This window comes from Gymnodraco acuticeps, unplaced genomic scaffold, assembly GCF_902827175.1.
Source record: "Gymnodraco acuticeps unplaced genomic scaffold, fGymAcu1.1, whole genome shotgun sequence".
Classification (NCBI taxonomy): domain Eukaryota; kingdom Metazoa; phylum Chordata; class Actinopteri; order Perciformes; family Bathydraconidae; genus Gymnodraco; species Gymnodraco acuticeps.
In genome coordinates, this window is record NW_022991375.1 from 2,532,158 (window position 1) to 2,555,360 (window position 23,203).

Genomic DNA, 23,203 nt, shown 5'->3' on the forward strand with positions numbered 1-23,203 from the left:
TTTTTTCCCCTGCTTCTGCGGTTAATTTTCTGAGGAATGTGAGGAGCAGCTGTCACTTTAGCACATGAATAGAGCCAGTTTAGTGGCCCAGACGCATCGGAGTGGATCAACGTCGAGCAGGGACAGCTGGCCCGGGGGACAATAGCACTCTCAGTTAATCATTAATACTCTTAATGAACAGCAGCCAAGCACCAGAGGTTCACCAGCCTCTCCAGAATATTCCGCTTGTAGCAGGAGGACGCAGGCAGCTCGGCCTGCCGGCTGACCCCAAACTGACACTTGTTGATTGGGGCCTTTAAAGGGGCTGCGGGAGATTTAAACTGCTGTCTGTTTGAGGAAGTTTCAGCCGTCGGCCTTGAGAAAGATGACAACTGAACTTCTTTGTGTTTGTCAACCGACATGTTATTTGCCCAAAAGTTACTTCATGCAGAGCTTTGCTAGCTGTTTCCCTGGTTCCAGTCTTTAAATGCTAAGCTAAGCTAATCGTCTGATAGCTCTAGCTCTATTAGGAATGATTTATGGACTTTATAAACATTATTTTATTTTCTTATACCATTTAATTAAAGCTGTAAAATGTATATGTTGTATTGATATAAATGAGTTGTATCTTGTTCATTCAATATATAAACAGATTAAACATAAGAGATACAATGAGATAATTGTGAACTTTAGAGTTGAGCAACTGACATAAGAGAACTTTCTCTGTAATCAGGGAGTGTCTGTGTAGGGGAAGGTTAACGGTTGCTAGGCAAGACTCAAATAATGAGGTCACAGGTACAGGTTGTTGTATGTATATGTATGGCAAACTGTATACCTGGTGATCCTGGTTATTCATTAAGTAACCACTGCTTAATAATATAACCATCAAGATGTTAAAATAAGGAAAGAATCTTATCACTACTGGATTATTTTTGTCATAAAACTCTCCTTGTTTTGCTAGAACAAGAGTTAAGAAGCCACCAAACAACATAAGGTGTTATTGGAAGATAAAAGAGCTTCTGAAGGGTGGCAGATGTTAGCTAAAGGTCTCATTTGAATTTAACACTGATCCTCTGTTTATGTGTGTGTGTGTGTGTGTGTGTGTGTGTGTGTGTGTGTGTGTGTGTGTGTGTGTGTGTGTGTGTGTGTGTGTGTGTGTGTGTGTGTGCATTCGTGCCCACATGAATTTGTATGTGAGTGTGTGTCTGTTCGTGGCTAAGCGTCCAGCCTGGCCCTCCCCATCGGCGGAGGTGGCAGGTGTTCCTGTGTCCCCTAAAAGAGCAGGTTTTTATGTCGCCTCCTCAAGTTAGTGGCTTGGTTGCTATGGCGATGCCCCAACAGAAAGAGGCTTGTGTCTGGGGGCCGGTGCCGGGGAGAGGAGATGGGCAAAGGGAAGAGGAGAGAAGGGGGCTTTACTTGCACTTGGACTTCAGTCTGGCTCGACAAGAAAGAAGAAAAAGAGAAGAAATCAAGTCAGGGACAAACAACAGGCTCCGATTGTGTGGCGGCACCATGTCTGTTCTGCCCAAAATGTTGCTTAAATATTAAGCTGCTGATAGGTGAGCAAGACCTGACTCACACCGCTGACTAAGTGATGCTTGTAAATCCTGACAATGGGATTGGGAACTTAAAAAGGAACCTAATATCACACATCCTATCAGATTCCTTCCCAGGTGTGACAGCTGTCCACCTAAAGACTTTAGGTTATTATCACTGTACCCTATGCCTGGTCGCGTGGACATCCCCCTCTATTTAGGCGGGACAGGTAGACAGGCCCACAATCAATCTCTCCCTCTCTCTGTATGTGTGTGGGTGGGTGTAAGACAATCTGGGAGAGACTGGGAGTCACCTGTCCCTTGTTGGCCTCCCTCGTCCCCCTTGGGAGGGCTGTAATTCTCTCTTGGCTGGACTGATCAGCAGCTGCCTCGTGCACACACACACACACACACACATAGAAACACACACACAGATACACACACATAGGGACAAGGCAAACACAGTCAGAAACACAAACATGCATTTTCTTTCACATCTCAGAGTCAGACTGAAAGATTGTGCTGGCCTTCTTGGGATGCTAAAAAGCAGCAGCACATTATGACTCAAATTACACATTCAGTGAACACATGACACCATGTAATTACTAGCCTCAAATTGATGAAGTTATTCCTCTAGGTGAGAAATCTAATCATCATCATTGTTTTTTATATTAACATGAGTTCCAAATGACTATGGTTGTGTTACATGTAACAAAAAACCTGGTCCGTCCACGGCACCTGTTTAGAAGCACTGAAGAGTAAAAATGAGTAGCTACCTGTTATCATGGAGTATTTAACAACTATAGCCATATATTTACCTTAGGTGTAGCTCAACACCATAACAGACTTTAAAGAGTGAATATTCGATTTTCATTTCTTAGATGTACAGCAAACACAGCTCCAATTAAATGCTAATGTTGCTCTGAGTCTGCTAAATATAGGTAACAATATACGCTGTCAATGTTCTGTTTTCAACTTGTTCCACTGCCTTAAATGGAATTCAATTAATGCAAGTTTAAAGTGCACCTATCATGCTATTTTTAGGCAATAGCATAGGTCTCAGATATATAAATATATATAAAAAACATGTCTATAAAGTGTTTTGCTCAACATACCAAACAGATCTCCCATTCTAACCATGCTTCATATCCCTCTATTTCACTTCCTGTTTCAAAAGTGCTGATTTGGGGTATAAAGCTTTAAAAAAAAAAAAAGGAGGGGGCTGACCTCATGTGGGAGATTCTACGGCAGATACTGCCGTGATGAAACGCCATATCATGGATTATCAAGGATTATTTTGAATATAATATATTGAAACAATATGGAGCTCAAAGGCTTTCTCTTTTGCCGGTTATACCAGAAGGTGAGTTCCTTTTTATTTCCTGCTTCTTCACACACGTGCTCTGTGCAGTACAGGTTAGCTCTGAGTGTTAGCGATGCTAATGTAAACACCGACCATATTACATCCACAACAGTCAGGCATTGTTTCTGATAGCAACGTTTCTGATAGGGCCGTGGGTGTAAAGCCAGCCTACATTTCCGATATTACGTCATATCAGACGCAAATCTGGATCAGCTCCGTTGTAGCCCCGTTTTTAGAGATTTGGGTACGGAGGAAAAGAGAGAGGGTTTTATTCCCTGACACACCGGGGACATATATTTATGTATAAAAGACATCAAAAAGTGCATTTTGCATGATAGGTCCCCTTTAAGTTTTAGTGCTTTAAAATATGTAAATATTACAAGGGTTTTTTCTTTCGTGTATATAAGTAAACAGATTTTATAAGATTTTTTAAAGGATTTGCCTTTTATTACTGGACGTCAACCATCTCTAAAAGACAAAAAAAGAAACCCATAAAATCCTGGCTCCAAAATGGTGGAATGAGCTCCCCATTGACATCAGGACAGCAGAAAGCTTACACATCTTCCGGCGCAGACTAAAAACTCATCTCTTTCGACTCCACTTCGAGCAATAAAATGACTAACAAAGCACTTATATACTATATATATATATATATATATATATAAGGACTGGCTTATCTAAAGCTAGTTGAGTTGCACTTGAAATGTTATGGCTCTAACCTGATGTACTTATATGATTCTGTTTTCTTTAAGTTTGTATCTTCTTGGTCGAATGCACTTATTGTAAGTCGCTTTGGATAAAAGCGTCAGCTAAATGCAATGCAATGTAATGTAATAAAAGCAACTTTCCATCTGACGTTTTTGCTTCTTATCTGGTGGTATACACTGTAACACGAAGAATGAGCAAAAATCCATCCAAACACTTCGCAGTGCGTTATCTTTGAAGTATGCAGAAATAGCTTATTTCTGGACCTCTATAAGGAACTGTTTCAAAGAGCTGTCCGACAAAAACATAGTGTTAAAGACACAATAAGTATGATTTTCTCAAAAACCCAATGTATAAACTCCTCTCAATCATCACTTACAAAACACTTGAAGTTCTCGTAGGGCAGACCCTGCCCTACTAATGGATTCTTCTTGTTTTTTCTTTAATTTGTTATTTTCTAGGTGTTTCTGGTTGTTAACTTCTATAAAAACGTTACTACACAGTGCCAGATTTTAAGCATGCATCCTAAAGCAAGAAACAAAAATGGCGGACGCAGATTCAGATTTTTTGAGAGAAGCCAAAATCCAAGCAGACAAAGCTTATCAACCATTTTAATTGAATATCAGAATCAAATGTTAAGGAGTGGCTTTTGTTAAGCAACATTGCTTCACACAATGTATGCCAGCAGGAGATTCTCAGGAATACTGAGCTGAAAACAGGTTGGGGCGTTTGAGGAAATTGGGTTGTGATTCTTAACTGATGCAAGTTTTGATAAGCCTTTTAGTCTTCAAAGAAACTATCCAGATGGCTTAATTTAGATAAATATTTGGAGGTTAAAGAGATACATTTATCAAATATTTGTATCGTGTGTCCAACGTATGAAGCCTAATTTGGATTGTTTTTCTCCCACTAATCATCTCATATGTACATCCCCCAGAAAAAAAAAAGATAATGTTAAACTTCACTAAAATGTAAGATTAAAAGTAATCCCTTACGTCCTATATCACTCACATAAAATGTGTTTTATTTCAAATATTTGAAAGCGCATTATGCTGATATAAGCAGCATCTTGAAAGCAGAACCATTTTTTGTTATGGAATATTTTCAAATGGTGTTTTATTGTTTTACTCAAGGATCTGATTAAGAGGCCATGCATGTCTGTGTGAAACAAAACAATAAATAGCAACATAAAATAAGAAATGCCAGGTTTTAGTAACAATCTGGTAAATGTGCCTAAGTCACCAAATCCACATAATCACATCCTGCAATGTGTGTCTTAAAATCAAGATGAACTGCTGTTCTCACAATGTTCAAAATGCAATTTCAAGAAATTCAAGAAACACAGAAGATTACATTTTAGATTATATGCTGAACATGTTGTTCCCAGAAAAGGATGTTCCTAAATGGATTGCATATTTTCTAAAATGACTACCGATATGAGTACCATCAAGGTGAACACATGAAGAAACAGACTGTGGAAACTTAAGAATGATACGTTTGTGTGTCATATATTGACTAATCAATGACGGGGGTTGTCTCCCCTCTTTGTACCGCACACAACGGGCCTAATTGGTTTGTTCTTCTGCCAGATAAGAAATATGCATGCTAATGTATTCAATCTGGGCGATGGCTCTCAGAACTGATTTCACATGAACAATGATGATGAAGAAATGTAAATGCCCACATTTACAGTAATTGGTCTGGGAAACATTGTCTGCATTGTCTGTTTTGTGATGCAAATTGTTTACATTTGGGGTTGACTATAATGTTGGGCAGGGGAGATTGTCGTACATACTTCCATGTCATTATCTCCCCCTACTTAACCTTTTCAATAGAAATCAGTAGATTATACAAGCAGCATGCAAGACAAGTTTGCATGTAAATAATAGCATAGGGGGAATGTCCTTCCTTTGATCTCTTGTGCGTATTCCAATGAAGTTATGATAATAGCGCTGGGTTACACGCCTGTAATTGGCTATTCAAATCGGATAATCTGACATCAACTCTTGTCATGTCTAAACCGTGTCCAGCATTAAATAGGGGGAAAATGTGAAATTAAACTTTATGTCAGAGTTTGGAGAATTTTGAGACTGACAATAATTGTTTTGAATGTCAACTCCTAATATATTATGAAATACTGTCAGGATTTAAGTAAAAAATTGTCCATTAAATCAAGTCTTGTCATGTCTAAAGCGTGTCCAGCTGCAAATAGGGGGGTGAAAATATGAAATTAAACGTAATGTCAGAGTTTGAGAATGATTGTTTTAAATGTCTACTCTATATAATATGAAATACAGCTTGGATTTCAAGCAAAAATAAGTCTATTAAATGAAACATGAGTAAAATAAGACAAGAACCCATATCAAATAAATGAAGGAATAAATAAGTGACACAAAGATGCTTTACATACGTTATAATAATGTAGACTTTAGCCTTGTATGGTAATATAGATGTTCATAATTATAAAAAGGTGTACACTTAATTGAAAAGTTTTAATATATGTTGGACTAATCTTGCTTTAATATTAAACTTATTTTTATTAAATTATTATTATTACTTTTTTTGTGAAACTAATCAAAGGTAGGATGTGATGAAGATGATGCTTTGCAGTTTTTCCCCAATAACTAAATACATTTTTTTGCCATCTAGTAGCTCACATGGTCACCACGCCGGTCGTGATGGGGCCCTGCAGACGACCACCGGAGCAGAGGAGTCCCCCTGCCGCAGATCAAGCCACCGGGCCTTGAACCTGACCCCTTTGGGACCATATAGGGCGAGCTTGTCACATTGCATCCCCGCTGGCGCATTGTTTCAGCAGGAGTCCCTCAAAGCCCTGAGAGGGAGATAGATAGTGTGGCCGTCCATCCAATAAACTGCCTCTCTCCCCTTCACGATCCCCGCGGTGCTCCCGGTTTTGACACAGGAGACAAAACCCGCAGGAGAGGACTATGAATGGTAAAAGCACCGAGGAGGCCGAGTGAGAGCAAAAAGGAGGCGGCGTGGCTTTGTAGTCGGGGAGGAATGCGGAAATGTCCTCGCTCCGTGTCAAACCTCTCTGAAGGGGGTCAGGCCACATTCAGCCGGCGTGGGAAAGCCAGGCAGAGACGGAGCTCACAGGCGAGGAGCGAGGCTGCATTGCATAGGCCTATCCGGGGATATATGGAAGAAAAAAAAGAAGAAAGAAAGGAGAAAATCCAAAGAAGAGCGTGGTTTTTGGAGGGCTGTATCACGCGTTTGCCTTTGTCCTATGACCCCCCCATCCGACACCCCCGTCCCCTCCACACCCCCCACACACACACAAAGTTGCAGTGAGAGTGTGTGTGAGTTTTTCGTGCACCACCTCCTCCTCCCTCGTTGAGTGTCTTTGCCTTGGCTGGTGCAGTCTGAGGGATGGGGGATTAGAGCCTGCACCGTCCAACTACCTGTGTGGCCCCCGCATGGAGGACAGTGGACAGGGGTGCGTTTGATGCAGGACATTTTTATCCGAAAAACGAATGCCTCCTCAGCATTTGATCGGATATGCCGACGTTACGACACTTTATTGACAACATAAACCAAGGTAAACACTGAGAGTGGGGGATATTTATGCCGAATTGTGTGCCAAAATGTTTTTTATCAGGCTAGAAATGTTGCATTACAATCCAATATCATTTTAGTAACTGAAAAGAGCATTTCCCTGGCTTGCTAGTATTTAAATGAGCATTTTTGGGTCCACGCACAAATAAATTAGAAACAATTAGAGGGGGCTTTCCACGCTAATGAAAACACCTTTAAAACTCTGCTAATGCATTGTTGTACACGTTAACAACGACTTGTGGTTTGAAACGCAAATTGTAAAGTGTTTTAAAGGACTGTTGCTGTAGGAAGTCCAGACAATGCAATCACTAGACAGCCACGTGCTCGCAAAAGTTTGTGTCGCCTGAAACAGAAACTTTGATAAAGCAGGACACGATAGGCTAAACGCGTTTTTATAACAACTAAACACAGTTTCGTTTGTTAGGTTTTTGCTCTTGTTGTGTGTTCTCTTTAAATGCTTAATTTCCTTTTAACAAAGTGAGAGAGCACATGATCTGTAACAGCGTTGCATGTGGGGTTATTTATGAATGCGTGTTTATTTGGTGCAAAACTATCTCAAACAACGTGGTTAAATGTGGCTAATTTGAATTATTTTACATTACTTGGTGTAAGTGGTAGGAGGACATGAGTTTCAATGCGTAACAGGAGGAGGAGTGAAGTTGGGACGCAAACGGGGCTCTTGTGTTGATAGTCGGAATAAAACATGATGACAGTCCTGTTAATGCCTACCTGGAGCCCAGTTTGACCAAAACTGACAAAGATGGTTTCTTCCTCCATCTGTGTCTCCCTGTCATCTAGGCATGCATGTGCCAACTTTTTTCTGTGAATATGCCTTTGTGAGAAACTCTCCGGCTCGTCACCCTCGCCGGGATTCCCCTCAATATTTTCACCGAGAGACGAGAAAAAAAATCAGCAAAAATGGACAAAGAAGGAGCTGGTACTCAATATGAACCCGTGGCCGAGATTGGAGAAGGCGCTTATGGAAAGTGTACAAGGCGAGAGATATGAAGAACGGGGGACGCTTTGTAGCCCTAAAAAGAGTCCGGGTCCAGACGGCGGAAGAGGGGATGCCTCTCTCTACCATCCGGGAGGTGGCGGTACTGAGGCAGCTGGAAGCCTTTGAGCACCCCAATGTTGTCAGGTAAGTCAGGGGAGAGGTGGGTTGCCATGTGTATGTGTTTGTATGTCAGATAGAGATGCAGACAGTGTAAGATAAAAGTATTTTACGATAGAAACACACACTTATGTTATATGGTCTCATGTGTCAACCACACTGCCTCCTATGACCTTTAGGTTAGGCAAACACTCATACTGCCCACTGTTTTTGCTTCAATTGTGTTATGCTGACTCTGTGAAAATGGGGGTTGCATAACAATGTGTTGCCCCAGAACGTGGGCCGTAATTGCACACCTTTCAGAGCATAACTTTTGCCATTTGCATCAACCAAGTCTGTATTGTTAGTTTCATTTCTAGTTTAAAACATCCCTTTACATTGATGGACTTTAAAAGGTGTTACCCCCACTCATCCTACAAACTACTTGCCCCTGATAAAATGCTGGGTTGCAGAGTTATTTGAAGTATAATGATAAACATGTGGAAGTATTATAGTGTTTTAGGTTGCCAATACTCACGCAGTTATCAGTGATGAACGCACCTCAGCCTCATCGTACCTATGGCGTTTTCAGCCTTTCTAATAATTAGGCCTTTGCCAGTCGACACAATCAATTACATTTTCATATACCTGGCATTTAATTCAAAGTAGTCTAGAGCTGCAACTAAGAGCTTTTGAACTATAATTTAATCTACCAATTATGTTCTCAACGAATAGGTTGGTTTATAAAACGAATAATAGTGAATACATTCCAAAGTTGTGTTTTAAATGTCTTGTCTTGGTAATTCAACACCCAAATATAATCAGTTTGATTTGAAGTTTCCTATTTTGGATGGTTGAAACAAGCGTTTTCGGCTATTTAGCATTAGATAAATTACTTAAAATGTAATTCATTGTGTTGTCTGTAGAACGTATTTAGAGAAATTACAACATACCCCATCACAATGTCCTATACCCCACTAACGTCACAATTTCCCCAACAGAAAACCTAAGGTTATTCAGTTTAATATCAGGAAAGGCACATAATATATTCATATTTGAAAGACTGCAGGTAGTTAAAATGTAAAATTATACTGTTGGCAACTTCCTATTCACTTATTGATTAAATTAAAAATCATTACAGCTATAAAGTGAGTGCCTATTTTAGAATATTTGAACGCAAGCACATTACAAGTTTGAAGCGTTTTTTTATGTTCAATGCGAGTGGTGTGCTCATCAATACTAATCTCTGCTGTCAAAGTGCCCTTTAGCCTGACTGTCTCACAGCTCACTTACTGTAAGTAAGATTGGATTCACTGAATAAACTCCTTTTTTTAGAGACAAGTTACTAACAGCCTAGCTTCCTCTGTGCCCCGCTGACAGAGGCCATTTTCTTTCAGTTTTGAAATGAATTGTTCTGTCGGAGGTCAGCAGTCAGATACTGCGTCACATGTTGGCACCAGCCAAGGAACTGACCTTGCTTGTGCTTTTTTTAATTTTGGAATATGGAGGGCTGTGGGATTGAAGGGGGAATCCCTAAATGAATTTCAGATGCATGGCTTGTGCTTCTGTGCATCTAACAATAATTCCCCTGTGCATAAATGAATAGTCGTGGATAATGGTTTTTCTGTTAACAGGGTCACAATTTGCCTTATTTCTTACTGACAGACAAATAAATAATTGGGAATATGTTTTCTTAGGTCATTTTTATTAAGTGGTTGAGCAGTATTGTGGAAGCATTAGTTGTAATAATATGCAGGGCTATTGTTGCAATAAATCAATTCAAGAGTACAACCATCTGCTCTTTGAACTATCAGAGCCAGTTTAGCCAAACAGCATAGCAAAGCAGTCCAGGCCAGGAAGGGTGCATTGTGGGCCTTCTGTGTGACTCCAGGCAACCCCTGGATGTTAGTAATGAGGCCCATTATTCATTCCATATGTTCAGTGTCTGCTGAGAGCCCCCATTGTAGCCCAACAATCGAGCCGTGAGGGCGTTTAACCACCAGCGCTTCAGAGGAGGGCGCCGTTTATTCTGTGACATCATACACAGTACTAATACCTTGAATTAATCGCCTCTCACTGACTCCAGTATATCCAGGTCCGCTGATTACAAGGGTGTTGGCAGAAACGCACAATGCCTCGTTGGATAGGAATAAAAGCGTTTCCGGAGAGATTTACTAATTTCTTCACATGCTTCCATTTTAAACAGTTTATGTAGATTAGCTAGTGATTTATAGTAACATATGCCCCGAAAAAGTATCAAATTAATGGACAGACATGAGTTGGGCCACCATGAATTGATATTTTCAGCGATATTCATAATTGTATCTCTTCAGCTATCAATATTGACTTCAATCCAATCAAGCGTTTTGAGGTTGGACGTTTAAACTGCGATACTCTCTAGATTTTACATTTAATAATGTAATAAGTGCCTGGGTTGGCACTATTAAAAGGCCTGAACAGAAGGCATAACTTATGGTTTTATTGGGTCAATAAATATATTGCAGTCACAGGTTAAGTCTAAGTCATGGGAGATACAAATATTCGCCTTTGTGTTTTATAGCTTACAAATGTAATCTGTCTTTAGAAATCAGATTTTACCATTTCATTGGCTTATTCATTTAGACAAACATTCCATACTTTAAAGGGTTACAGTAACCCATTATTTTGTATCCTAACACAACTTGTCAGATAGTAATCCATCATGGCTTTCTTCGTCTCGTGTGTTGTGGTGGGGAAAGATGCTGCCTCTGCAACAGCTACAAGGTCCACTCAACTTCCCATAGAGAATCAGGAGTTGTCATAGTGCTGGTTGAGGAATGCTGCTTGTGGTCCCCAAGCTCTTTGAAGGGGACATACTGGATAGCTTTTTTCAGCTTTTCACCAAAGCCTGCCTTGGCAGGTCTGCTGAAATAATCTGGATTCTTGGCCTTAGTTTGTTGCCTAGTGAAAACACAAACCATAAAAGCTGGGTGTTTGGGGCCTAAATCTTTTTAAAACATTGTAAAGAAGTACTTTTTCTGTGCAGCCTAACACAATGTTATCAGAGTTCCAGCAGCACAGCATAATTCTGCTCTCCAAACGTGTACATTTTGCTATTGAAAGTTTCTTTAGAATAACCATAGCCAACGGTCCAGACACAGGTTCTTGTCATAAGATTCAATGTCTAAGAATGGATGACTCTTAACTGTCCAACCACCATGACCTTTCCAACCCTCAGATGTTGAGGTTTTACTGGAAGTTTTTTTTTTAGACAACATGTCCCTTGTGTCTTGTATATTTTGCTGCATCATAGGCTTTTTTTCTCATGCAGACATTTTGACCAGTCATAGCAGGAAACACATAGGCGTAACTAATAACATTAACGAGGGCTCCATTACATTAAGGTGTTCCAGTAAGTCGTAAGTCATTAAAAATGTCATTAGTTACACCTCTGTTTGATTGACATGTCTACTGCTGGGTACGGAGTAACTCTCTCGGTCACTCTGTTTGCTTTAGACGGCACAAAATTGTAGTGTACCTTTCTTTAATTTTGATTGTCCCATGTGTAAAATGTTTTATTATACAAGAGACAAGCTTTTGACAGTGGAACCAAAAAATATGTGTTCATAAGCAATCGTGTTACAACAAAGTCAATGCTTTGCCTTTGCTATCTGTGCATATTCCTATCTTTTACTTAACAATGCATCTGTCACTATAGAGCAGGGTACAAAGCACCATTTACTAGCTAAATGCTTCTAAAATATACAGATTGCTCTTTTTATATATCGCCCCAAACATAAAAGTAATTATCTACAGATTGATTGGAATGACATAATGCATTCCTCTACTGAGTAATGTTTTCAAAGTATATTTTGATAATTTTGAAGATACAATGAAATGCATTGAAAAAGGAAGAATACGCAAACAATGAAGACATGATAGCAATGGGATATTCCGTCTTATTAGTTGGATTCAGAAGCTTTGTTGCAGCATGCTGAGTGGCGTTGACTAATTGAATCAATTGTGTTGATCTCTTCCACCTGTTACTCTTGTTCTAGGTTGTTCGATGTGTGTACAGTCTCTCGGACTGACCGAGAAACCAAACTCACGCTGGTCTTTGAGCATGTGGATCAGGACCTGACCACCTACCTGGAGAAGGCCCCTGACCCCGAGTACCACCTGAGACCATCAAGGTACCACTGCCATTGTTATCTTGAAGTACTAGAAGATCTGTCTTTAATGGCTGTGTGACTTGTGATTGCTTCACTATTGCAACATCACTGAGGAATACACAGTTGATATTTGTAGAAAGCACATTAACTTAATTTAAAATAAATGTTTACAGTTTCATTTAAAAATATAAGTAGTAAGCTATTAGCTAATACTCTTGTGTCTCGCAGCTGTTCTGTTTAGTAATGAGTGGGTTTTCTTGGCCAGAGAGGACAGAGTGCAGTTCCCTTTAAAACATCAGAGGTACCAGAGCATTTTGAAGGGCAGCACATGTGGCAGATGGGCTCCAAATTAGAGGCTCCCAGCCTTCTCTATTTTCACTCTGCCCTCTCTTTCCAAGTTTACACTGTATTACAGAGGGTAACAGAGAAAAAGTGTGAGAAACTAGCCTTTAAAATGCCCCTTTTTTGGGATTACAAATAAGTTAATTTGAAGCCAACAATACTTCACAGTGGTTCGAATTTACCAACTAAACTCAACAATACTATCGATTTCTCTAATTCATAAAAAAAATTCCCTGCGTTTCCATTTACAATCTGCCTAAAGGTCGGAAATGGACGTGTCTTATTTGAATCTTTCCCACACTCGTACCTTTTTCAAAATCACTTTATCCCATTTCACCCTAAGGTCGAAACCTGTATAGTGTATAATATTGAAGAGATATATTTCTATATTTAGAGAGGGGGCCCTCTGAGTTTTAAGTGTCACAGTGAAACAGAGAAGTTCTGGAAGCTAGAATAACCGTTTGTTTTCACCTCAGGGTCCGTTTATGTGTGAACGTTTTGTGTGGAGCTGTAATATTTGTGAGATGCTTAGTTTGCAAGCGCAGACGAGTCAGGTAGATCACACCTGAGGCTTTCCCCAGGTTTTTGCTGAAGTTCAAACTGTGTATGAGACTTTAGTGTTCTATCAGTATCTCGCAGAGATGGAGTACTCGAGTCCAGGGTTGCGGTCGGATAATCCAAAAATCAGCTCCTAACGTCTAACCCTATCGTCTATTCCTTGACCTCCGAGTCAAACGTCAAGGGGTTAAGGGATAGTGGATAGGAGAATTCAAAAGGACTTAGGAGAAGAGACTGCGGTACTTTAGAGAATCCGACTGCACTTTCACTATCCGACGTGTTTTGATGCGCCAGCGGACGTCATAATGTGCGTCTGCTGCTGTGGGGAAACTACAGTTTTCTATACAGCGGACTACAAATGGATGTTCAATAAGAACGAGGGACTACTGTAAACTCATCTAGAGACTCTGCACCGTGCTCTGATGCTGTTGCTTTATGCTTTATGAACGTGGACAACAGAGAAACATATTCTTCATGACCAAAGTTGGAATTGAAATAAAAAGGAAAGTGAAACTTATGCTCGTCACCCTCTCCCTCCGGTCCACATTAATACATGATTGTATGATATGAAAATATCTTAAAATCAATACAAATGTATTTATTATAAACGTTAGTCCTTAACATCTATCACTGTGTATATCACCATTCAAACTCTTTTAAAAGTTGAACAAACTCCACACAGCTCAGTAAAGACTGTGAGATGTTGACTTTATTTGATCATTTCAGTAAAAACTAACGTTCATATTTCTCTTTTTGATACTTAGCAACTTACCACATACGTTTTTAAATGCTTAATAAGCACCGTAACTTTCATGATATATTTCTCGTCATAATCGGTTGTTTCCGTGAACGGCCGACTGTTGTGTGACGGCAAATGCTGCGCTGCAAGGCATTGTGGGGCAGCATTTTCTCTCCTTTCGTAAGGGAGGTCCAGTGGTTCCTAAGCTAAAGGAGGTTATAAAGGAAGTTTGAAACCTCCTTTCCTATCATCTAGAGCAGTGGTTCTCAAATGGGGTACGCGGACCCCTAGGGGTACGTTGGAGTACTGCAGGGGGTACGTGAGATTTATTTTATGTTAATGAAAAAACAACATAATAATGCATTTAAACAAACTACTAATAGTAGATTAACTACTTTATTCAAAGGTTTACAGTAATTCTGGATAATAAAATGGGAAAAATAAACGGGGTGCTCTCTTTTCCTCTCCCTCTCCTGACAGCCCATCAGTCTCGTGCAGCTCGCTGAACCTGTAATAAGTGACCCGACAGTAAAGAATAAATATATTTATAACTAGTTTAGCTAGTTCCAGAGTAGATGAACTAGCTAAGTCTGTTAGGTCTAACTCTTAGTGTATTTTGCTCGCTCAACGTCCGTCACAGCGGGGAGCTGTGATCCAAGAGCTGCGTGTTCTCCGTCAGCAGCAGCTGATCTGATCTCTGACTCTCTCTCTCGCGTCCGGTTAGACTTCACTCGCGTTATGTCCAAATCTATCAGATCTAGCTAGCTCTAGTTAATTATATGACTGCCTGCTTATCAAAGGACACCTAAACAATAAGCGTTGCTTGGCAACGGCGTGTGGCTGCAAAGTATAGCGCAGCATTATGCATATGTTTATATGAGGGGTCAAAATCCCATGCTCATAAAATGCTCATATATTTTTTTTCTTCATTCCCCACGCCCCAAAATAAATAATTATTTTATATTAACAGAGTTACACATATTTCAAAAACGTGAAGTGTAATAACTGCGGGTGCCTCCCTGTCAAAATGACAAAGATCCTCAGTGAAGCACAAGCCCATGTTTCTCACTAAATTGTAAGTACAACTTATTAAGAAGATCAGTTCAATGCAACTAATGTCGTCTTAGTGTTATTGCATGATGTTGAAATTGGTTTGCCATGAATTTAGTGATGGATTGTAAACATTTGAAATGTAGCATTTAAGTGTTGCTCAGTTACAATGTTGTTGTTTTAATAAATCAGACACTGATGGTGCAGCGCTGTACTGTACCTCTTTATATAGGCTTTTTTTCCCTTAACAAATTATTTTTGCGCTGATCAGGGTGTACTTTATGCATATTTTTTTCAAAGGGGGTACATTATTGAAAAAAGTTTGAGAACCACTGATCTAGAGAATTCGAACGGCACTTATCATGGCTGCCACTGAGGGACTTCCGTGTCATTTCACTCCGTTAGGAAGGTTCCTACACTAAATGGTCTATTCGACTTCAGCCCTGGACTCGGACTTGAGTCGGACTCGAGTGCCGATTTTCGGGACTCGTCACTCGACTCGGACTCGTGCGCGGATTGACTCGGGACTCGAGAGTGTCTTGGAGTCGTGAATTGGTGACTTGACTACAACACTCTCGGTGCGGTTATGATTGTGTTGATCATGATTTTAGGCTCCAAATATTCCATTGTACATGAAAATGTTTACCTGCCAATGACAATTATAATTTGTTGCATTTCTGTCAATGAATGGATTTGTTGAGAGAAAATGTACCTGCAACTAATACATTAAGTGTTTGAGGTATTTGATTATTATGAAGGAGTTTTTTTTATTTCTTAGCTTAGGTCAGTGGTTCTCAAACTTTTTCCACTGACCTTTTGGAGAAAAAAAAAAGTCGCCCCCCCCCCCCAACACAAATCGTCACGTAATGGGCAAAGTTAACATTTATTAATATACATCAAAATGAACGTGAGCATTCCTTTCAAAAAAGTAAAAAAATCACTTTGCTAGAACAGTGATGATGCTCCATAAGTCTGTGTGCTCCAAAAAATAAATACATAATACATTGTGCAATCCCTTTGCTAGAACAATAAGTTATAATACTTTGCCACTTTGCAATCTGTGCAAAAAAAATGAAAAGAAAGAAAATGCTGATATTTGGCAAAAAGTTTGTCTTATCACAGCATTAGTGGCTGCAATGAGCCGGTTTTGCACTGCACATTTCTTCAAAACGGGATTGCAGGCTCAGTGGCGGCACCAGAGATTTTCTTTTGGGGGTGCTGTGGGGTAGCTTGACGTTTCATAGAGGGTGCTCAATCATGTAGGTTTCCCATTAATGTACCGGTCGCTACAGTGGAATTTTCTACTGCAACAATCCACACGCAAATGTTACAATGAAGGCTCTATAATCAGCTCACGTCATATAGGTGTAAGCAGGGGTAAAGTGCTATTTTTTTTATAGGTGGTGTGTGGACCTAACATCCTCCAGGGGAATCCGGGGTCATGGTCCCCCGGTAAGATTAAAAAAAAGAAAAGTTAAATGTATCAATCTGGTGCATTTTGAGAGCAAAATGAAGCGATCTATGGATAAATCTCTCAACACCCATATGAAACAGAACTGTAAGCAGATTTTATTTTTCTTTATGGATATTTTACAAATCATTCAATCATACCTGTTTTTCATTTATTCTCTTATTTTTGTATTCCTATAATGATCATATAAACGTGTGCCTTGGAAATAATTGTTTACATTAAACGTGACCAAACCGTTTGAGACCCACTGAGATAACTTAGACTAACGTTAGGACTCCACCTTGTTGTTGAAAAAGCTCCTTATACCCGTTAGCGTAGCTCGCTAGCACCAGAAGCTAACAACAACGATCTCCGGTACCGGTGTGTGCGCTCTCTCTCTCGCTCGCGCACACACACAAAATGGCTTGTTCCACACACACACACACACACACACACACACACACACACACACACACACACACACACACACACACACACACACACACACACACACACACACAGAGACCCAGACGTACTTGTACTGTACTGTAGCATATTATTTTCAATTCAATAATTTTTCAAAATCTTATTTTTTTTCATCCTGGTCTCTTGCGCCCCCCCCCCCCCTGTCATGCCTCCCATTTTGAGAAAACACTGGCTTAGGTTAACCAGAAAAAAAATGAAATATTCCGCCTCTTGCTCCTGGCTTTTTTCTTTAGATAAACGCATTTTAGAAAATAATTGTTATTGGTCTTTAGTTGTAACCATTTTAATGTTCATGAGGTGTTTATTTGTTCGTTTCATTGTACTAGTTAAGTTATAAGCTGAATAAGTTGTTACTCGGTCAAAAGAAAATGAACTGTCACTTTTGATAATTGAGTAATCAGCCTCTTTCTTAATTTAGCTTAGCTGTTAATCGGGTGCATCCACAATCCAAAGATGTTTTGTTCTGAGGCAACAATCAAGTGCAGGGCCAAACACCTGTTGTCCTACAAAATGGTGAAGCACAGTATGTGTTCAAATGGGGACCTCAGCAGATGTTTTTGGAAAGTCTATTTATGGCACTTGATTGTACACACAAAATGAAGGAAGTTGTGTTAAGAAGGAAAAAAAGACAATAAATGGATGAGAAGTTCAAATACAGTTTACTCTCATAACCCTGCACACCTGGCTAGTTGCTCTGCGAAGAGGACATCTTTGTCAGTTTCATAAATAACCCAACTTGTTAAACACATCTCTCCCACTAACTATGATTTTGGAAAAGTTCTTGGGAAGAGGTTTCCAGCACTGTACAGAAAACACTTTGAAGCATACGGCCCCCTTATAATCCCCCTCCTTCTGTTGCTTTCTCCTAACATCCATACAGCTGAGGCCTTGAGGGGACAAAAAGACAATGATCAAGTGAAGAGATGACACAGGCACCATCCCCTGTTATTTCTAGGACAGTGGACACTGCACAGTAACACCCCCCTTCCCTGCAACTTAATTTTCCCTCGGCTAAAGCAGATGACACCAGATAGGGGATCAAAGTCCAGCAGTCCCAAGTTTATCAACTCTGTGCACATCTCAATAATGTATTATCTTTTCTATAGTGTCACCCTTAAAAACCCTAACCCAAAAAAACATTCACCTTCAGCCAAAGACCAAAAAAACAAGCATACTTTTCCTTTAAAATCAATCCACCCCCAGCACCAGGCACCCCACTCTGCCCCTGTCCTTTTTTGCCCCCCACCCTCCACCACCCACTCAGTCTTACTCAGACTCTAGACCCACCACATGGTCATTGATGAAAGAGGTCCTCCTCCAGGAATCAAATGAGCTGGAAGGACATCAAGGAGCCGCGCTGCCCCAGCCTCAGTGCTCCTCTGCCGGGCCAGCACTTGGGTCTCACCCACCCTCCTCCTCTGCCATCGTCCAAGCCTCCACAGCTCTATTCTCTGGGCCCATAAAGGGGGGAGGTTAATGAAGCATGGGGAGGGAATTACACTAACGCTAACCGGCAGATGTCCCATATTGTGCAGAGCTACAATAAACAATATGGCTGCCTCTGGTACATTTGCATTAGAAAAGGAGGTGCACTCAGAAAGCCATGTTTTGACTGCAACTACTTTTTTCCTGGTCCTCCTGCTTTTTCTGGTTTGGATCTGTTGTCTTTTTTGTGTATTTTATGTTTCCTCCTGGCCAACTTGTTTGTTGTTTTTTAAGTTTGGAATGCTGCCAGTTGAAGACAGTTGTGTGTTGAGCAAGTCTTGTGCTGCTGAAATCAACTTTGTGAGCTAAAAGATTGTTCAATGTGGTCTTCGGTGCAACATGTGGTCCTAAAACTTGTGGCAGTATTACTTTTGCTATTATTAAACTATTATATTATTGCATTGCAGTTCCAATATGCTGTTGAACATAGGTGGAATGTCTTCCCATAACTCAGTTGTGAAGGTAATCGATACAACAGAGATGATGACACTATGGCCAACGGGGCCACGATTGTTTGTGTGTTTGTCCAAGAGTCACACTTCTGAGATAATTAGTGTTTACTAGGAAATGCTGCTGAAAGGAAGCATGGTGAAATGGCTATTTAAAGCGTAGAGGAACTGGTGGGGGTGGGGGGGCATGCTATTGTGTCAACCCCCCCTCCACACACACACAAAATAACCAACTGCCTGCCTCTCTCCTATGGCCCTGTTTGTCTGCTGCCCTCTGTGCTGGGTCATGGCTGGATGGAGATGTAGAAAGGAAGGTCTGTTTATGCATCCTGCCTGCCCTTGGTCAGAGGACACACACACACACACACACACACACACACAGACGCACCCTTACACAGTCTGAGGTGCCGCCTCTCACAAATAGAAAAGTAGATAGACACATTATGTTAACGCAGCGTCAGAGGGACACCCAGTTTGTGTGTACACATCACTCCCCATCTCCACAGCATTGTGTGGGGCGTCCCGTCTCTTCCACTATGGCCGGCACAGCAGCCAGCCCCCGCCGTTTGCTAATGTTTTCTGCTTGAGTGTGCAGACCCCTTTGACTCACTCACCAGCTGGTCGGCCGCTGAATAGAGCTGCGGGCTCAGGTCCATGTCACTTGTGAGGTCTTGGCGGAGGCTTTTTGTGGTTTGAGTTGGGGGGCATTTGTGGGTGTTTTGGGGGGGCTGTACAGGCCAGGATACAACGAACCCCACCAGCATTGTAGCATTTTTATTTACAAATGACTCTCTTTTCTAACAGACTTCAATACTTCCATACGCAGACTACATATTTATCTGTCTGGGCCTTTGGCTCTACCTAGACTTCATTATATCGAACAATCCAGACCATAGCTCTGCCAAAACTACCAGGCCACAATCCCTTGTAATGACATGTTATTTGTCTACAGGTGCGGGACCTGTTTTGAGAGTGGTTCGGTATGAAAAGAACAAGTCTAAGCTGGTTTTGTACATAGTTCATCTGTGTTACTTGTGCAAGTGTGTCATGGACACAGTGAGGTCAGCTTTTGGGCATTAAAACAGAACAAGCGCCAATTAACTCGGAGCCGGACAGCTGCTGAGAAACAGAGATCCATGCTTGTTCAGAACGGGGCCTCTTCCTGCCTCTATCATGAATGTGTGTCAGTTATCAAGCATCTGCTGCAGTCGACAAGAAAAGACACAGGCCTCCTCTAGTTAACTCCCTCCATACCATGGTCTCTCAGCCTTTAGACTTCTCAATGCAGGGTCTTTCAGGCCTTTACTTGCATGGTTGACATGGGAATTCATTTAAATGTTAAATTGAGAGGTGTGGGGTCATGAAGCCATCTGTCTTTGACCTTTTGAAAGGACAAGTACGACTGAACGTTTGGAAGCCGAATTTGTCTCGTGACAATACCTTTTTTCAAAAAAGTGTTATCATACTTCAACCATCTGGAGTTTTTGGTTTCTTAAGTACCACACTCATTGTCATTTCATCAGCACGGCTACAATATCGTAAAGCTTAGATCATGGCATATGATCTTCACTTTATAGATTCTGTATTTCTGTAATGTTTGTATAAATCCCCCTCCCTTTCTCTTCTTAGTCTTTCTGTTTTGTTTTCTACAGGATATGATGTACCAGCTGCTCCAGGGGCTGGACTTCCTGCACTCGCATCGCGTGGTTCACCGTGACCTGAAGCCCCAGAACATCCTGGTCACCAGCGGAGGTCAGATCAAACTGGCCGACTTTGGTCTCGCCCGCATCTACAGCTTCCAGATGGCCCTCACCTCTGTGGTAAGTGATGTTGTTGATATTTCTCAACTCAGTATGGCTCATCCAATAGTTCCTTAAAACGGAGTGACTCAAAACAAACGGTCCCAAACCAGTGATCCTACAGGTTCACAGATTGAGGCCCAGAGGCTATTATTGCTGGGTCAGAGACACTAATAGATTATGAAAGGGTAATATTGATCTGATATATTGGTTTGTCACAGTAGGGTTTCTATGCACCTGTTAACATTTGTAAGCATTATGTTCTACATCTTATCCTTATTATTTGAATCTCAATACAAATGATTTAAATCTTACTAAAGCAGTGCATTTGATGTATCCACAGAGTCTGAAGGTTTTTAAAATAGAAGTTGTAGCCACTATTAATAGATGATATAGCAATCAAATGACATATTTGTAGTTAAGCGTGTGTGTTTCGAAACAGGGACATTTATTTTGAGAGTAAACGGCAAATGTAGATGTTACATCGCACCCGTAAGTCATTTGTCCCCTCTTTTTTATGTAAAGATACACATAACACGAAAGATAGTGACAAATAAAATCTATACAATAAGTATCACGTGAGATAATGAAACAATAACTCAATCGATGAACTTGTGCAATACAAATAAACTTTAATAACCCCGCTCTTTCCTTGAAAATGCACGCTAGAATTTTTAATTACATTATCAAACGTATTACTCATTTCCTTTTGCACATTACTCACCAAAAAATTAGTGTGTGCATGTATGCTTCTGTCATTGCAAATTAAAATGTTGCAAGCTTATGCCATTCTCACACACACACACACACACACACACACACACACACACACACACACACACGCACACACACACACACTGCCTTGCACTACACTCCCATCTCCAGAGAGTTAGATGAAAAGCATCTAATGTGCTGGAGGGGGCACTTACAGGGCATCAGCGGGTAGCTCTGCTGCAATGTGCCAAATGATAGGGTTTCTCTGTGTAAAGTGAGAGCCAAGGGCCCCCGTGGTCTGTCTCAGGAATCCCTCAGTGGCTGCTGCAGACAGGGATGGGACAGACGAGAAGAGACAGACACCCCTCCCTTTCCACAGTCGGCACTTTGATGTCCAACTGTTGAGCTCTGGGCTCTGATGACCAGATAAAATAGAGAGGGAGACTGAAAGGGGTCTTTGGAAGAGCTTGAAATAGGGAGAGATGAGACTTTTAAGATTAAGTTAGCCAGCAACAGTAGCTCTGTAGCTTGTTATAAGACAACATTTACTAAAGAGAAGAAGGTTTTCTTATTGGGCCTCACATTCAGACAGATGTATGCCTTTCAGCTTCTTTTGTTCATCAACCTGACAAGTCTAGACCCCTCTGGTTTTATTTTTGTTTGGGTATTGTATGGCAAATCTTCAATTGTATACGTTGTTTTTCAATGGAGGATAACCTTTTAGCACAGGCTTGCTTGTTAGTTTTCAAATAATGTACCCCTAACTGACAAAACATTTTTAAATTCAGTGTGAAATATACTGTGACACGAAGACAATGCAACTTTTTTATGGCAAGTTAACAAAGCTCATGGGAACTTAAGTCAGGCTCATCAAAAAAATGTGCAGCATATGGCCATCTGAAGTCAATATAAACATCCTTTGGGTGAAAAACGCTAACTTTAATTCTATTCTATTCTATTGTCATTTGGCAACAAGATGTGAAGCCAGGCTACTGATGTGCATACTGTATTTCTTAGCAAAGGAAGAAATGACAAGGAAAAGTAGTCATCGTGGGCTTGAAAACAGGTATAAAAGAATGAGTGATGGAAGTGAGTGAGGAATTACAGTTTTAATTGGAATTGTTCACATATTTGATCACATATTATTGCAATGTAATGAAGGTGTTAATGATAAAAAGTGAATATGAGGTTGCATTATTAAGACAGCAGTTATTAGGATGGACTGATTAATATCTGCATTAGAATTGTCAGACATTTCTTTTCTTTTTGTGATCATTAGTTTCAAAATGTAGACTTTATTTCTCCTAGGCTCTTTTTCTGTTTGAGTAATGTGTGACTGCATTAAACTGTAATTTCTCCTTTTTTTTAAAACATACTTTTTTATGATTCAGATAAAGTCAGTATGTCTCCCAGGTCATTTCAGGAAATGATCATTCAGATTGATGAAAATACACCTTTAACTCTCATAGGAAGACGTACCTAACCAAAGCATTTACATAATGTTTCACAATATTAAGTGTGTGTGGTTTCACTTGGTGTAGTTAAACTTCATTTATGACTAGACGTGACACTTTTTCTCGAGGGAAGAATACTTAACGGGGAATTCACCTTGTGCGTGTGAGTGACAAATCTCAAGCCCCGAAACCACTCAAGCACACACAGAGGCACTTAACATGACTGTGTTTTTGCACAATCTCACACACATTTATTTCCAGACTGGGCCACAAAT

At 40.5% G+C, this 23,203-nt stretch overlaps 1 protein-coding gene and 1 long non-coding RNA gene across 2 annotated transcripts in view; one reads left to right on the forward strand and one right to left on the reverse strand.

Annotated features, from left to right (window-relative positions):
• Positions 1–285: 285 nt before the first annotated feature.
• Positions 286–6,908, reverse strand: LOC117562829. The gene is made up of 2 exons (XR_004571629.1): positions 6,240–6,908; positions 286–1,899 (listed from the first exon to the last, which is right to left on the reverse strand). It is a non-coding gene; the product is annotated as an uncharacterized LOC117562829 (long non-coding RNA).
• A 1,048-nt stretch (positions 6,909–7,956) lies between these two features.
• The window catches only part of cdk6 (cyclin-dependent kinase 6), a 37,597-nt gene continuing 22,350 nt past the window's right edge, over positions 7,957–23,203 (forward strand). The window contains 5 exon segments of the mRNA XM_034240733.1: positions 7,957–8,143; positions 8,146–8,299; positions 12,289–12,398; positions 12,401–12,423; positions 20,614–20,781. Coding sequence (XP_034096624.1) covers positions 8,077–8,143; positions 8,146–8,299; positions 12,289–12,398; positions 12,401–12,423; positions 20,614–20,781 — 522 coding nt within the window. The 5' untranslated portion in view covers positions 7,957–8,076.